General features: G+C 35.6%; 1 protein-coding gene across 1 annotated transcript in view; it reads right to left on the minus strand.

Moving 5' to 3' along the window:
• LOC148829304 (protein O-mannosyl-transferase TMTC2-like) overlaps window positions 1-16,478 on the minus strand; it is a 163,476-nt gene that overhangs the window by 42,613 nt on the left and 104,385 nt on the right. Inside the window, exons 3-6 of the mRNA XM_088924141.1 lie at window positions 11,537-12,362; window positions 4,939-5,053; window positions 3,101-3,186; window positions 1,462-1,646 (exon numbers count right to left, since the gene is read on the minus strand). Coding sequence (XP_088780267.1) covers window positions 1,462-1,646; window positions 3,101-3,186; window positions 4,939-5,053; window positions 11,537-12,362 — 1,212 coding nt within the window. The remainder of the gene's footprint in view (window positions 1-1,461; window positions 1,647-3,100; window positions 3,187-4,938; window positions 5,054-11,536; window positions 12,363-16,478) is intronic.

Consider the following 16,478-nt stretch of genomic DNA (forward strand, 5'->3'; position numbering starts at 1 on the left):
GTAATTTCTAATGTGTTCTTAATTTTACTGTACAATTAATATATATATATATGTCCCTTCCATTTATAGATATGATACATTTTAAGTTTAAAGAACTGACCTGCTTCAATGATTTTTGCAAACGGGTGCAAGAACATATTTTGATAACCAAAGGGGTGCAGGCTGCAGTAAAGGGTAAGAACCACTGACTTAGGCGCTTTGTTGCAAAACTCATATGGGATCTGAGATGGGGGTTTTTTTCAGTCTCCCGTTTGTGGAGTGATAGCAATATTGTAAACCCATGGGCATTTTCTCCTATCTCAGCTACTGAACTCTTTAACTCTTTGAAAGTCACCTATCTCTAACCAGTTTTCTCCTTGTCTGGTTGTTCTGTTTTAGAGGGGACATTCTGATGGGTGCCCTTCGTGTCTTAATGATTGATTTAATTATACAACTGTGGGACTGTAAAGAGACAGGTGTATTTATTTTAAAATCTTGTTAATCACTTTTATTCCACACAAACAGAGGTCATTTTGTGTTCCAAAACCCATTTAGGTTTGGCCCAGCAAAGGTTCTGGATATGTGTGCACTGATAACTTTTCCTTTTTTCCTTTAAATTCATTATCTACTTACATCTTTTACACTTGTTTTTTTATATATAAATAACAAATATTAAGGTGGGTAGCTGCGTCAGCATGCGTAGGCTGCAAAGGAACAAGTAATAGGTTTATTCCATGCTGAAAAAAAGAAGAAAGAAAACACAATGTTTCAGCCGTGGAGCCCTCTTCAGGTGTGAGAAAGACAAGGCAGTAAGCAAAGGTAATTTAGCGGGAGAACAAAGGCTGGGAGAGAGGAGGAGCGAGAGGCAGGAGCAGGGGACAGAAAGAGAGGCCAATCAAGAGGTCAGAATAGGTGTATAGAGGTGTGAAATGAAACCTTCAATGAATTGTGTTGAAGTTCAATGAGTGTTGTTGCTGACACAGTCAAAACTATATTGCTTTGGGGTTATATTGTAACTGTTTGATCTTATTTTAGAGGTCTACAGTTAGAAACCTGAAAATTACTAAGGCTATTTATTAGAACAAATTGAATAAAATCCATTGTATGCTTAAGAATTAAATTTAAAGAGCCTTGTCTGGGAAAGAAAGCTCACATATATGGGACCATATGTTTAATGAGATGGTACTTCCCTTAACTGTAGCAGACAGGGTCTCTCATACATATAATAAAATTGAATGCTATCTAATGAAATAGCATCAAATTATGAACTACCTAGAATTACTCTTTTCAGCTTCAGTCACACTTGGTCAGGAGGATGAAGAAAAGATAATGATCATTCTAACTGTATTGTCATCATCTTAATAGCTTAGGAAATACAAAAGGATCAGCTTTTTTTGCTTTCGCCGACATTAGGCAAGAGCTCCTTTTGAAGCCCAGACCTAGCGTGGACCTGTGAAAAGCTGTCAAGCACGTTCTGCGTACCTCCTGCTGTCCTTGCTCATGCAGGAGTTTCCCGAGGTTGTAGAGGCAGCTGGTCACTGAGCTTTTATGTGCATGAGGATCTTTCAGGTTTTCATCAGGAATATCCGCACAAGTCAAGAACGTCCGCTTGGCTTCATCCAGCTTTCCCTGGTTCATCAAGATGATCCCTGTATTCAAGTATGCAGCTGTGTGCAACAAAGTCACAGAATTATTTATCATGCTAAACATTTGAGGCTTACTGATGTCTCTTTAAGAACAAATTGTTTGCATCCATAGAATAAAAGACCACATCAGCCACACGGAGCAAAGGCACTTGTTGAATTTACAGTGTAACGACATGTCTCAAGATGATCAGACTACAGGCAGAACTATCCTGGGTTGCTATATTGCTCAAATAATGTCCAGCACACTATACACAATTATTTTTCACATTCAATTATTTCAGCCTTCAGATGAGCTTTACAGTAGTGAAACACATAAGGTAAATCAGTTCTAACCTGAAATGACACTCAGAAATAAGTAATTACTAGTGCCTTTTTTTAATACCTTCTAAGTGGGGTTTTACATTTACATTCTGTAGGAACTGTTTAGCCAAAATAAATGAGCAAATAAAAGCATATTGTTGCAAAGAGAATATTCATGAAAATACAGATTAATAAAGAACATTTTATTCACAAACTGCTGGTAAGGTATATTTTAATTTATAATTTGAAAACCTAATTTTGCAGTAGTTGTATCCCCACCAATACATGCTGTGCATAAGCATCCATGCCAACTAATCCTGAGAGCCGAAGTCATTAAAAAAATCCAATATTCAATATTTTTCATTGTCCTCACCAAGAGCTGTCAATGACCCTGTCTCGGTTTTTTAGCACAAATGAGGTAGTACTTAGAAGCAGATCATCAAGAATAAAAAACTTTTAAAAATGTTTTACAAATTAAACGCGGTTTTAAAAATGTACTTAACAATTCAAATACTTTTCAATGGTAAATGGAACACCAGTATGAGAATAACGTTGTTTGAAAGCTCTCTAAATAGTTTTTTTTCACAAAGTAAAATTATCATCAATGAACAGCTGTGCTAATACTCAAGCAGTAAATGAGAATCTGGTCTGTGAGGAAGCCGGTGCCATTTCTTTATTAAGATATTTTGCATGTGTAGAAATATGGGTCACAAAAAGCAGAGCGTATTTTGTGGCTAACTACTGTGAATTGACCGATAAAACAATGGAGAACACTTAAATACATGAACGACACAGGTACTTGTACATGAATGTCCTCTTCACAGCTGATGGTATAATACAATTTAATTTCATTGACAGCTGAGTGATGCTGATTATGGGCTAAAATAGCATGAAATAACTTCAGCAGTGCTGAAGGTGAAGGGGAACCAATTAAAGTCAGGAAGTGAGAATGACTTAAAAGGAGACTAGGATTTATAATAAATGAAATTAAGTAGGGAACTAATCTGCTGATTTTAATGGGGCTTTAAAACAAATCCTAAATTGAGCTAATCATTAATTCAGTAATGTGCCAAGGCTCCTTTCCATTTCCTCTTTAACTTTCGTTTGGATAAATACAGTATACATGTATAGTCATACATGCATGAGGCTATCAATATAAAAGAAGGCTTACTTACATGCTAATGTAGGCCTGCTACTAATTGCCATCTTATAGTAGTATAGTGCTTCAGAGAACTTGTTGTTTTCTTGTAGCAGCAAACCTCTGAAAGACACATTAGTACAGTATATGTTCAGAGCAAACTCAAAGGCAACAATGAAAGTCAGGGTCTGAGGCAAATCTTTCTTTTGTGCAGACGGTCAAAATAATTTTAAAAAATCAGTCAAGAATAAAAAAAAAATCAAAAAGAATAAAACAATAATAATAGAACACCTTTCAAGGTTAGCAGAATGGAGCACTGTTGGTCCCATGTTGTCTTGAATATACGTATTCAGTTAAAATATGGGATCTTCAGCTGACTACTAGATATCCATGACAAAAATGAATAAAATACACAGTTTTTATTCAATAGAATATACAATGGAATGTGCCTGATCCTATGATCCCATAAGCATGTCATGTGTGCAAATCTGCTGTCAGGTGCTGGAACCAGTACACTAATATTCTCTGTTCAGCCCAGCTGACATGCAACTGCTTGTTTCCTGCATTTCTGGGAGTCATGCATTCAGCCCCAGAATAAAACAAGCTTTAGAATACAATTTAAAGTACTGTCCTTACAAACAGAATTGTTTATGTGACATTGTTGAACATTGGAAACATAAAAAACACCATACTTTTGAACTGAAATAACACAGTTTGGTTGTTTCTGGTGCCATGAATACAACAAGAAGCTCAGGTCTTTTACCGTTAATATACTGTACCAAGCAGACAGTTTCTGTATGATGTACTTTTTCTTTTCTTATTTTTTCCAGTATCTCTTCAGGAAAAAAATCAAAATGCTTTGTTTTATTTACACATAGAACTTTAGAATAAAACATGTTTTTCCATTTCTCATTTCACTTTATTCAACTACATCTCAACATTAGCCAAAAAGTCTGATATTATATATGTTCTACTACTAAACCTTTCAATGAAGGATTTTGTTACCTTTCCCTCAGAATGATTTAATTTCCACCAGCCATGGTGCCAATTACCATCAAGTATATTGACACCATTGCAAGTGACAACTTAATTTAAATGTAAAACATCTTTAGTTAATTGAAACTCCCTGGAATCCTCTATGCTAACAAAGCAGTTTTGTCACTATTTACCTTTACAGATTTGTTTTTTAAATGGAGAACAAAATTTAAAGTTTATATAATATAAAGCAGGTCATGAACTTTAAAAAATACAACAGGAGCCCTGCAAATTAAAGTCTAACAATTCACAGTGTTAAAAATGACACCCCGTGACACATAATGCATACCAAATAGGTGTCAGATTAATCTGATATATCATTTGCCTTTAAATAAAGTTAGCAAAAAATCATAAATTAAGGGAAGAAACAGCTCAAATACACATAGCAAAAATAATTTAAAAAATCTTTATACTTATGAGTTAATTTTGATTTTCTGCACTGGAATATGCATGTATATCTCCTTAATAGATATTTTAAATAACTTTCAGACTTTTTTTTAAATAAGTTGTTAAACAGCATTAGTATACTCTTTTTTACCTTTAGAAAGAGAAACAACTTCATCTAATGTACTTTTCAGGCATAAACACTGCATTTATGTATGCAGGATAGCATCCATGACACTTGGGGTTAATGTAAGCATAAGAGGAGCCCCAATTTTATAAAAGCCGCTGTCCTCCTCAGAGTTTAGAGAACATGATTAATGAAAACACTGTGACATAAAAAAGGCCTGTGGGGGGGAGACAACAAAACAATTGCATTGTTGCAAAGCATCTATGGATCAATTGTGGCATTCAGTACAGCATGTAGGAAAAAACCAGAGGTGAGTCATGCATACTTACAGATTATACAGCATATCAGCCATGTTTCTGCGGTAGTACAAGGCGTTTCTATAGGCCTTTTCAGCCTCTGCCATCTTGCCCTGGTTCTTGAGGACATTCCCAAGGTTACCCCATGCTGACAGGAAGACAAAAAACATTATTCAGCCTGGATTCTGGGATCCCAATGCAGACGAAAAGACATTTCAAATAAAAAAATTCTAATAGATGGCAGATTCAGAGCACAGTAACATTACTGGAGTTCTAAAGAAAGCAACAAACAGCTATTTCAGTTGAGCCCTGTTTATAGCAAATAGGCTCTAAATCCACTTCAGTTCTCTGCCTAATGCTGAATGCCTGAAAGCCTAGTTTTGTCACTTACTCTAATGTACAACATGAGCGCTGCTGTGTTGACAAATACTATAAATCCAGGCGGACAGCATTTTTGAAAGCTGGCGACATATGGATATCAATTCATTTGGAACATATTTCATTTTATATGGACACTTGGTAGAACAAAAGGATAATGCAATCTTTCCCTGTTTGTTTTATGACAAGTATCTAAATCATAATTATATACAAATCTCTATATATACAAATATATCTCTGTGGCTTTACTGATTGTATTTATTACAATTTATTATTTAATTTCTCATTTCATTTAAGATTAAAAGGAGCAATTAATAAATCTTAAACAGCTGTCAATCCCAGTTGGTGGAACATCTTAAACTGGTATATGCTTTTAATCACAGATTGTGGTTTTATATATATATAGACCTTTGACCTCATTCTTTCATCAACTATTTAAGTCCAAACAACTGGCAGCTATGACCCATTAATTTTCAGGTGGGGAAATGGGTAGTGTATCATATGTGCTTTAATCTGCAATAAGTATCATCCATTTCTAAGTGTCAGGGAACTAAAATGATTTATGTACGTATACTATATTATAGAAAGACTTAATGTATCTGCTGTGCAGAGATACAAAATTCAGTATAAAAGTCTTATAATTATTTTTTTAACTCAAAACCACTAATTATCCTATTCTATACATGTATAAAATATAAACATTACTGCACAAGGGTCTTTAAAAGATTTATTAGAAGATAGAAGTGTTCCCCAAAGGATATTTTGAGAACACAGAGTTAGCGAATGGCTAATGCATTTATATGGCTTGTTTCATGACAATGAACATGGTTTCGTAACTTTGCTGACGTAAATCCTGTCAATGAATATGGTGCTCTTTGTTAACAAAAGACGAGTGTTTTTCCAACAGAAAAACAAGCTGTAAGATGTGATGCAACTCAAAGTTCTTCTCTCTAGCTCTATAGACCACTAAATGTGATTTAGAGGAGATAAGAGCAGCATTGTACAGGTATTTATAAAATGTCAGAGAACTAGGGAACATTTTAAAGTTTAAGCATGATGTAAAATGGACTAAACCTACAGTTTAATTTTGGACAACTCTTTTGTCTTCAAGTATATGGCTCACTGTGACTTAGAAAGCAGCACAAACGTTTCCCCTTCAATTGAAATTAATTGTTTTATTATAGAAAGGCCTGATTTCAATACACCAGCCCTTAAATGATAAAATGAATGTAAAATGTTTTATGGAAGCTTTTAAAGGCATTTTATGTGAATATATGAAAACATGTAAATCAATAAGAAGTACTGTGCTGGCCAAATACCTCCTTTTTCAACAATAAATATTATGGTGGGCATTTTGGTCTCATGTGAATACTGTAGTTCTGAGACAATCTATATCAGTGGTATTCTCTGTTAACAACATGACCTTTCTTGAATCCAAGGGTTGGACCATTAGCTTGTGTTTATGCAAACACAAGAGCACTACAAATGATTTATACCAGCATAGCTGCACAGTTACAAATAACATTACCACAAGTATTTAGGTGAATCTGATTGATTATCCTCATCTTCCAAGAAACAGGTCAACAAATTTACCCCGTCATGTTTTTGGAAAGGAGTTGCATTATTTCATTAATTTTCCATTATGTTTTAAATCATGCTTGGCAGCATTTATTTATTGAAGTTACTCCACATCCACACTAAGAATCAAAAGAAACCTGTCACTCTTTTACTAAATGTATATTTTAAAGAAAATAAAGTAAATAGATTTTAGATTATAATCTATTTTTGGCATTATTTTGAGTATTTGATTGTGAAAATAATGCTTTTGTGCAATTGGCATGTTGAATGCTGGACTAAGTCACCACAGCTACATTTGCCAGGAGTCATCTACAGAGACGAATCAGGGTTATGTGCAGTGCACACACATGGATGTCAGATGTGCAGAACAATCTGCTTTTTCATGTGTACAAAAGAACATTTAATTGAGATATCCAAGTGTGATAGTCTGGGCAGGAGTGTATAGTAGTCACAGAACTCCAGTGGTAGTTATTAATTGCAACTTGACTACATGGCAGTCCTGGGACCTCTTGTCATTCCGGTGAGCTCCTCTGAACATGACAACAATCTAAGAGAAACCATTCTAAGACACATCCTCATGCTGTAACATGGTGTGGCAGGCTACCTTAAGAAAGGGCAGCAGTTACAGGCGACCTGTCACCAGAGGCTTCTAATGGGCATTAATCTCTGAAAATAGCCACAGTGTGGGCCAATTATTACATAGTTGGTAAAGAGCTGAGAATTTCACACTCACATGGGTGTAATAAGGTTGTGCACAGAGCTAGTGCAAGTATTTTTTTAAGCTGTTGCGGTAAGAACTTGAAAAGGACATACCAATAATAACATACAATACAGCTTCCTGGACATTTCTCCTTGTGACAACCATGAGGTTTTTGTCTGCAGACCCCTAGGCCTCTCTGGGTGAGGGTGGAGTATGTCATGAAAAGCTTTCTTAGAAGATGACAATTTGGCAGTTATGCTGTGGATGCCCTACTAGACTTGAGCTACACTCGAGCCCCCCTGAACATTTCTGGAATAAGCTGGGCTGACACATAGGATCTAGGGCTCATACAACTGTGAATTTGCTCAGATTCAAGGGCAAAATGGGACAAAATCCAACAAGATAGCACCTGCAACCTGTGTCCCACAGATTAACAGCTTGTTTAGCTTCCAGCAGTGGCCACATTGCATAACTATATTATGACTTTCACAATAACACCCTGCTAATAAACTGTTTTCACAAATGATAATCAGCATAATGAATTTACCTATTTAACAGAATGTCAATACAGTTTTATACAAGTATTGCTAAGAAAAGTCTCAATTATAAGTAATAACCTTCTTTTGATGCTCTGTATGTTAGGCTTTTTTTATAAAGCAACAATGCTATATTTCTGAAGTACTTCTATCAGTGAAAATCTACTACTTTAACATTACTACTACTACATTACATCATTATTGATTCTCAAGTCAAATGTCGAAAAATTAAAAAAAAACTTAAGGATCCTTTAACAATAGAGCAATCAGCCTGCAGTAAGTCTTCTCATGCTACAGAACATGACAGGCAACCAAAGAAACTTGTAATAGCTCAGCTGGTCTGCCAGGGTAAACAGATGGTATTTGTCTTTACTGTTGCTTTTCTGAAAGGAAAACTGATTGATAGAAAATGACAAATTGTCTTTTTTAAAAAAAATGGTCCTCCTAATGGTCCCACTAACACCTCTTCAAGGAGCAACCTTAGCTTTCCCAGGAGATCTCCCATTCAGGTACTTGCACACCTGGTTCTCACATGCTTAGCTTCAGTGGGTTGCCAGTTGCGGGTTGCAGGGAGATATACTGTAACTGCTGGCATAAGCAGATGATTAAATGAACAGATTGAACTTTAAGGTTTCATTTTCCATCACCATCTCTCTGATAGTATTAACACTAGAAAGTCAACATTATGAATTAGCAGTAGAATCAGGAATGAACAATGTTTATATTTCTGTTTTAGTTTAAAATTTATGGTAAAATATTAAGCCCAGTCACATATTACCTGCACCCATCTCTTCTGCTTCTGTTGGTTTGTAAAATTCAACACTACTGCTTTCACATTCCCTGGTGTAAACAAAAAACTGCTCCAACTGAGATGTGAGCACCTTTCAAGCGAATGCCAGTTCACTTCTTTGTGAACACGTGGCATGTTGCCTAAATGAACCAAGCACGATTGCTAAGTGAACTCTAGTGCAAATTACCAATGTATTGATGGATTTCAGAAGTCTCCATAAAAGAACACAACTGTACAAGAACAGACTGAGAGCTAAAACATGTTGTTAATATACTGTAAATGACGATATTACAGTGAATATAAATTGGACATGGCAGCACATTTTTTGTTCAAGCAGACTGAATGCAAACTCATACAATGATCTGGATTTAGCAACATATTGCAGCAATATCATAGAAGGGTGCCACCTCTATTTCCAACATTTACTGTACACTACCTATGTATTACATTTACACACTATGTATTAATCTAATCAGTAAGTGAACTGGAAGCATGTGACCATAAACAGTTAATGACTGTAAATTCAAAGCAACTATAGGGGAATTACAGCTGATACTAAAGAATGTTAAATTCTAAAGTGAGACTCAGCCTCTTAGTTAAAACTAGTTGGTGTACTATACAGTATATGCTTCTGATCTGCCATTTTACACTGCAATTTCACAGAACCCTCCCTGTTTGCAGAATTATCGACAGATGGCAAATCCCTGCCTTTTTTGTAACTATCACTAATTTCTTATGTTATTAGACTGCACTGACCATTTGAGCAGGATGTATTCCACTTTCCAGGTGGATGTAACTGAAAGCCTAGGATGTGCTGTACTGTACAAGACATTTGATAATACCCCAAACCGTAGTGTAAGACAGACCTTTTGTCAAATGCAATCGCAGTTGCTATGGAATTTCGCAACAGGCAACTACCTTTAAAAAGTGCTCAAATGCACAGATATCTAGACTTTCCTGCGATTTTATATCCATTTTTATTTTATTAGTAGTAATGATCTTCTGGTAAGTAAGACACAGAGTACTGCCAAATGTTTACATTTGATAATGAAGTTTTCTAAATGTCTTGGCAGCTAACTAATACAGAAACTAAGACATTGATTATTAAACATGTTGGTTTCTCTGTAATTTATTTCAAATTGTAACAAAGAACATATATAGAAAGACTGGAAAAAAACTCTGAATTGTTAATCTTCACTCCCATCCCTTGATTAACTGTGTCATCCTGAACATCTACTGGTTTCCTCATTAAAAATATAAGGTACTACAGATATACAGTATAATATTTAGTTATAAAAAGTACTATAACTCTTTCAGGGATGAGTCTGGATTTTAAAGTGAAGCATACTGTACTCTCACTCAGACTATCTGTACAACTTATTTCCAAACTGTGCATGAAATTTTATAAACAAAAATATGCTGGCAAATAAACCATGAATTACTTCAACTGAGTTGCTGCTCTGAGACTTAGTTCCGTATACAAATAGCCAGTCTGAGAGAGACTCTTTCCTGTTTAAAGTTAGAGTAAGCCCTCAAGTAGATTGCAGGAAATCCTATTAACTAAAAGGATCTTGGTTTATGTTCATTATGAAAGTAATAATAGCAATTTTAGAGGTGAAAAGTAGCAATGCAAATGTTCTTCTATGAGAATATAAAGTAAACATAGCCCCCCAGAAAAATTAGAATTCTTCTTTTTTTGAGTCCTACAAATTATAATTTTTCTAATTTGTAGGACACATAAGCCTTGGCAGGATTTTCCTCAAGAAACTTTCAAGACTGGGCATAAGCTTTGTAATTTAAGAGTGACGGTTTAGAAATCTTGTCCTTAATATCTGAAGCATATTACTAGGAGAAAACTGCTTAATTTGAAATGGAGAATTGCATGAAAAAAAACATAAAATAATCTACTACTGTATACATGATCAAGATAAAACTCATTCAAGGTAGAAATGAAGTGGGATATGGAATATACATAAAAAATTCTAAGGAAAAACAGCTGATGGAAACAAGAAAATTTAGTTTGGACACAAGAGGACGATAACTCTTTATAAGTTTTGACATACAGTAGGGCCAAATAATCCAGGCTATATTTTGAAACATTGTAAAGTAGACCAAATATGCATGTGACCTGCTTTTCTAAAACGGTTGGAGGTTGTGCAAGATTAATGCTCAAAGTAAGGGATGGGAAAACCAACTCTGCACACACAGTAGAGCAATACTGCAAGATCATACCATAAAGATCTTCAATATACTGTACATGCACACAGGTCTTGGATAGTTAACAGCTGTGATTTCAGTGGTTTCAAGCACTACTGCTTGCTTTAGTCCTGTAAAAGCTGACCAAACTCAACACACTATTCAGCTTAGTCATCCTAGCAAAATGGAGTCAGATACTGGTTACTAATATGAATTTTTTTAACCAATTTTTCAACTTCCCTAAGCCATATTGTGAAAAAATGATGTTTGCAACAGTTTAGACATGATACAATGCTTCATATTAAAACATTTAAACATAATTTTCATTGACTTTTGCATTTTTTTTTGTAAATAACGAGGTGTCAGCAACCATTACTCCAATTCATTCAATTCATCATTCATCATCACACGACATCCTGTAACATTCTGCTTGACTGGTGAAGAAGGATTTACCTTTTGCTGGGTTCACATTTATCCCTGACTTATATAACATCTCCTCGTTCTGCCAGTCCTGGTTCCTCAGCACAGTCTTAATTCCATATAGAATGATCAAAATGGCACTAAAATATAACAAAAGATTCCTCAGGAATTTTCTCCTTAATCTGACATAAAGGGTCCTCATTCCCACAGTTACCAACAGACAAAAGCCCATGCTTGGTATATAGAGTACACGCTCTGCTATTACAAAACCCACGTAGAAAAAAAGATTAGTGGCAGGCAGAAAGGGCAATGATAGCAGCCCTAAAGAGAACACCACTATGTTTTCTGTGCTGGGCAGTGATGTCCTTGGGATGTAGTGGTTTTTTATGCCATTCTCAGCGCTTTTCGTGGGACTAAACTCCTCGTTTGAGTGCTCTGCTTCTGAATGACAACTATGTCCATTTGTATTAGGCTTCCCATTCATCACGTATGCTTTACCATTGGTCTCCTTAACCTTTGTTTGATTTCGGAGACCGAACCAAGCTAAGAGCAGTAATCCAATGTAGAAGGCAACAGTGTGAAGGTTCCTCCAGTCACCAAGGGTCCTGAGCAAAGGCAGGGCATCCATGGACCAATCAAAGCTAAGGGTATCCGGGCACAGGAACAGCCATACGTTGGCGGCAGGTAGGTAAAAGAAGGTCAGAGTCCGTATCCAAAGGCTGTCTGAGTCAGCTGCTGGGTTGTCAGAATTTGAGAAGCTGGGTGGCTTGTTCCCCATCCAGTAGAAGCGGGCCGCTAGTAAGGTGGCACCCCAGGTGGCAAGCAAACTCACACTCAGAAAGAGAGAGGTATTCTTTTTCTGTAAGACAAAAAAAAAACACTTATTAGATTTGGAAATTTAAAAAAATGGAAAAAAAAAGTAATGGAAAATGTGTTCTAATAAAAAAAGATAATGTAACTTTCTGCATGGTCTGTCATGCTTGGAGTGAAAGAACTAGTGTCATGGATGTTTCTGGACAAGGCAGCACTATTCCCTGTGACAGGCTCTACTGTATGTTTACTCAGAGATTTAAAACTCTTATGATGTCAGGAAAGAGTTTTCTAAATACTATGAAAATGTATTTCTTATAATACAATTCTTACATTATGTAAAGAAAAGTTGAACTATCTAAGCTTTGTTTTACAGTACCAAGTCTGGTTTAGAATGAAAAGCATTTTAAGATTAACTCATATTTAAGACAATATCAATACAATGCTTTCTAGGCAACATTTTTTACTGCAGAAGGCTATGGCTATATATGGTGCTATATACTGTACATCATTTATAGAAGCCAAGGACACTTTCATGGTCTTAGGGAGGGGTCTCCTCACTCTTTTTTCTCTTTTTTTGGGTGGATGGGTGTACAGTAGTGCACATTAGAACACTGCAGTTTGTTGTATGCATGCTTAAAAACAAAAGAAGGCTAATAAAAGTGCCTATCAATCATAGGACAGCTTTGATATTAAACACATACTTATGTGCTGCATGGAAATGGTTTTGATATATTAATAGAGAGTTTAAACATTTCACACTTCAGTATGTATATGTCCAAAATAGTATTTTCACTTTAGTATCGCAAGAGGAGCACAGGAGTAACCACTATAACTGTAGAGTGTCTTTCAAAAGTCTTCGCCCCATTCTAATGATCTTCCATTTTGTTTAGTTATAAATGATGTATATACATTTTTAATGTGTATATTTTTAATAAGGGGGGTATGATGGCACAGTGATTAACATTGCTGCCATGCAGCGCTGGAACACCTAAGTTCAATTCTTGGGATGCTATCTGCATGGAGTTTGCATGTTCTCCCAATGTTCATGTGGGTTTCCTCCGGGTGCTCCGGTTTCCTCCCACAGTCCAAAGACGACAAACTGGTAGGTTGATTGTTTCTGTAAATGTGGCCCTGGTGTGAGTGAGTGCATGTCAGTGTCTGTGTGTGTCCTTTTGTAGACTGTCATCCCATCCTGGGTGTATCAACCTTGAGATTGTTGCTTGCCAGGCTATGCTCGGCTCCACCCTCAACCTAGTACTGAATAAAATTGTTTAGAAAATGAATGGGTGGATATTTTTTAAAGAAAACATGAATGCTCAGACTGAACAAGTTTATGCATGAAAGAAGTTAAATGTCAGTAAAAACTGCAAAGGACATTAAAAAAAAAAACTAAAATATATTACCCATTTAGCCCAAGTGAAACTGCTTACATTTATTCTAAATGCAAAAGTGAGGTAGAATGAAACATAAAATAAGCAAATTCCCACCAAAGAGCATGATTACGTCTGTTACTTAGTTTACATTTGTGGTTGTGAAAACCATGAAGGTGGAAATCCTTAAACATGAATACTGTGAGAAGCTCATAGAGTGATCAGTGTCAAACAGACTGAACATGTATCCATTGTTAATGGTACTCAAAAACAAATTCGATTTTCATAAAAATAATGAAGCCTAGAGAATATAACCAGGAACAGTAATATTACTCACTTTTACTGTTATCTAGAAAAAAATAGTATCCCCTCTTTCCAAAACAGTATTTCAGAAAAAATATTCTACACATATGGAAATATAGGTTATTTTCTGTGATTATTCATAGTCTAAGAACTGAAAAAAAATTTCAGTTAAATGAGATACAAAGAGGTTTTTTTTGGTATTTTAGACAGGAAAAAAATAACACTCACTGTATACGACACTATAACGTGATCTACAAAATAAAATAATGTACTGTACTGTTCTATTTATGTGCTCTCTTACAGAATATTACACTATTCTAACAGAATATTAAAATATCCTAAAATACTAACAGGATGCTGTTACCAGGAAGGTCCAAGGGATGCTACATTTAGAAGAAATAAGGAGTCTTTTCTTCATAAACCTGTATGGCACAGTCCAGTCCAATCCCAGCTTCAGAAGCAAAACTACAGTTTTAACAAGCAAGTCAAAGACTATGCCAGCCACTGTGGGCAAGTGTTAAAATTCTTGGTACTTGGTCTGTGAAAACACAAACACAGACTGGGCACTAGCTACAGTACAGAAAAATATATAATCCAAAATGCAGGGAAAAGGGTATAATTCATGACATGGGCAACAGGCATTCTGGAAAAAGAGGAGCAGACAGACGAAAATATTATTGTCAGCCTTCCATTAATTTTCCAGATTTTTATACAGACATTTATTTACAACCTCAGAGCACCGTACCACCTTTCATGTAGCACACCCTCCTCAGGTGGTGCTTGTGTCAGAACTTTATGAGATTTTATGATGCTGCTGTTGCACACAAGCATTGTTTCCATTCTAAATACAATGGAATCACCATTCAAAATATAGCACTCTACCAGCTACGGAAGATATTGATTTTTTTTTCTTGTATCGCTGCAGTGTGATATCTGGATGTTATCTTTTACGAGGAATGCTATGTTGGAAAAGACAACTATTACAGTATATTAAAGCATTACATGTCTAGATCTAAGTTTACAAAACAGTACAAATGCTTATAACTTTCAGGGTAACTTTCACTTAAGTAAAAGAAAAGAACAACACTTCTAAACATACACTAATGAGGCAGAATGCTGAAAAAATAAACAAATGTTTTTTGAAAAAATAAAATAAATGGTTTTACTTTCAAGTCACAGACATGCCTTATAATCTCTAAGAAAAAAAATCCAGTTAAACATTGAAGAAAGAAACAACATCACATTACACGTGACATCATCAAGCTTCAACCAAATTACAAGCTCCTAATCAATTCAGAATTAAAACAACTGACAGCTTTACAATGATACAAAGATACCTTGACATCTCTGGGCTATTGTGGTAGCAGCTGTATTTTTTCCCTGAAGAAAAATGGTGTCTTTTTGTTCCGGGTTTCTAAAGGGTAAAAGGGTTAGAGCAACCATGTCGCAGTGCCCACAAGAAAAACTATTCATCTAAACAATATCAAGATTAATCTACTTATAGTTTCAGTCACACACTGTGCCACTTTAGTTTGTGCACGCTTTAGCTGAAACTATATATTTTTTTTGTATTCAAGATGGGGAAACAAAGGGAGAAAAGAAGTACTGTACTGAATAATCTTTTTAACAATAAAAAAGACTAAAAAGAATAAAAATGTTATTTTCAGCAACTCCGTTGCCTGCTATTCATACCTTGTTTGATATGATTTCATGAGGGTTTTGTACTTGATCTCGGGTTTAGTTACTTCATCCCTTGGAGAGCTCCTTGTTATTTGTCTTCTGTGCCTTGCTGTGTTTCATTACATTGTCAAGACCCCATGGAAAATGAGATGTCTTATGTCAACGGAATGAGGCAGTAAACACCGTCCTCTGTGGCATCTTTAAATAAGATGTTGCAGAAGACAAGTGCTGTAGCATTTCTAGACAAAACGACTGAGTGAGAACAGTGTGTGGGATGAGAACAATATACTGGGATGCAGGAAGCGGCGTTTGTCTTAACAAATGAGAGGCAAGGCTCTTTGCAAATCCTGTTCACAATCAGTGGATTTACATTCACTTGAATGTGTTTTTATCAGCCACAGAGCTAGAACTTTGAAAAGCAAAACATTATAGGCTTTTCATAATAAAAAAGCAGATTCTAGACAAGCATATTAAATGGCATGCCCCTTTGACATGTTTCTACGTAATTAAGCACGTTAAGAGATTCTTAATCTAAATGAGGAAATGTGTTGAATGGGCCTGAGTAATGTTATTAATATAAACCCAGCACAAAAATGATACATTCAGAAAAATGTATGTCCTACGGATACCACCATTACGTTCTGCCTTGTAAAGAATCTTTTTTATTTGCTAACAAACCTTGCTCAAATGGACCTGCCAATCTTGAGAAATTTAGCCCATTGAGCAAAAGGGAGCATGACAGTGTCCAGCTAAAGCTGTTACAATAAAGAACACCAATCTGTCATTCTTCTGGATTAGGAGTTGCCCTC

This window comes from Atractosteus spatula, chromosome 8, assembly GCF_055471065.1.
Source record: "Atractosteus spatula isolate fAtrSpa1 chromosome 8, fAtrSpa1.hap1, whole genome shotgun sequence".
Taxonomy (NCBI): domain Eukaryota; kingdom Metazoa; phylum Chordata; class Actinopteri; order Semionotiformes; family Lepisosteidae; genus Atractosteus; species Atractosteus spatula.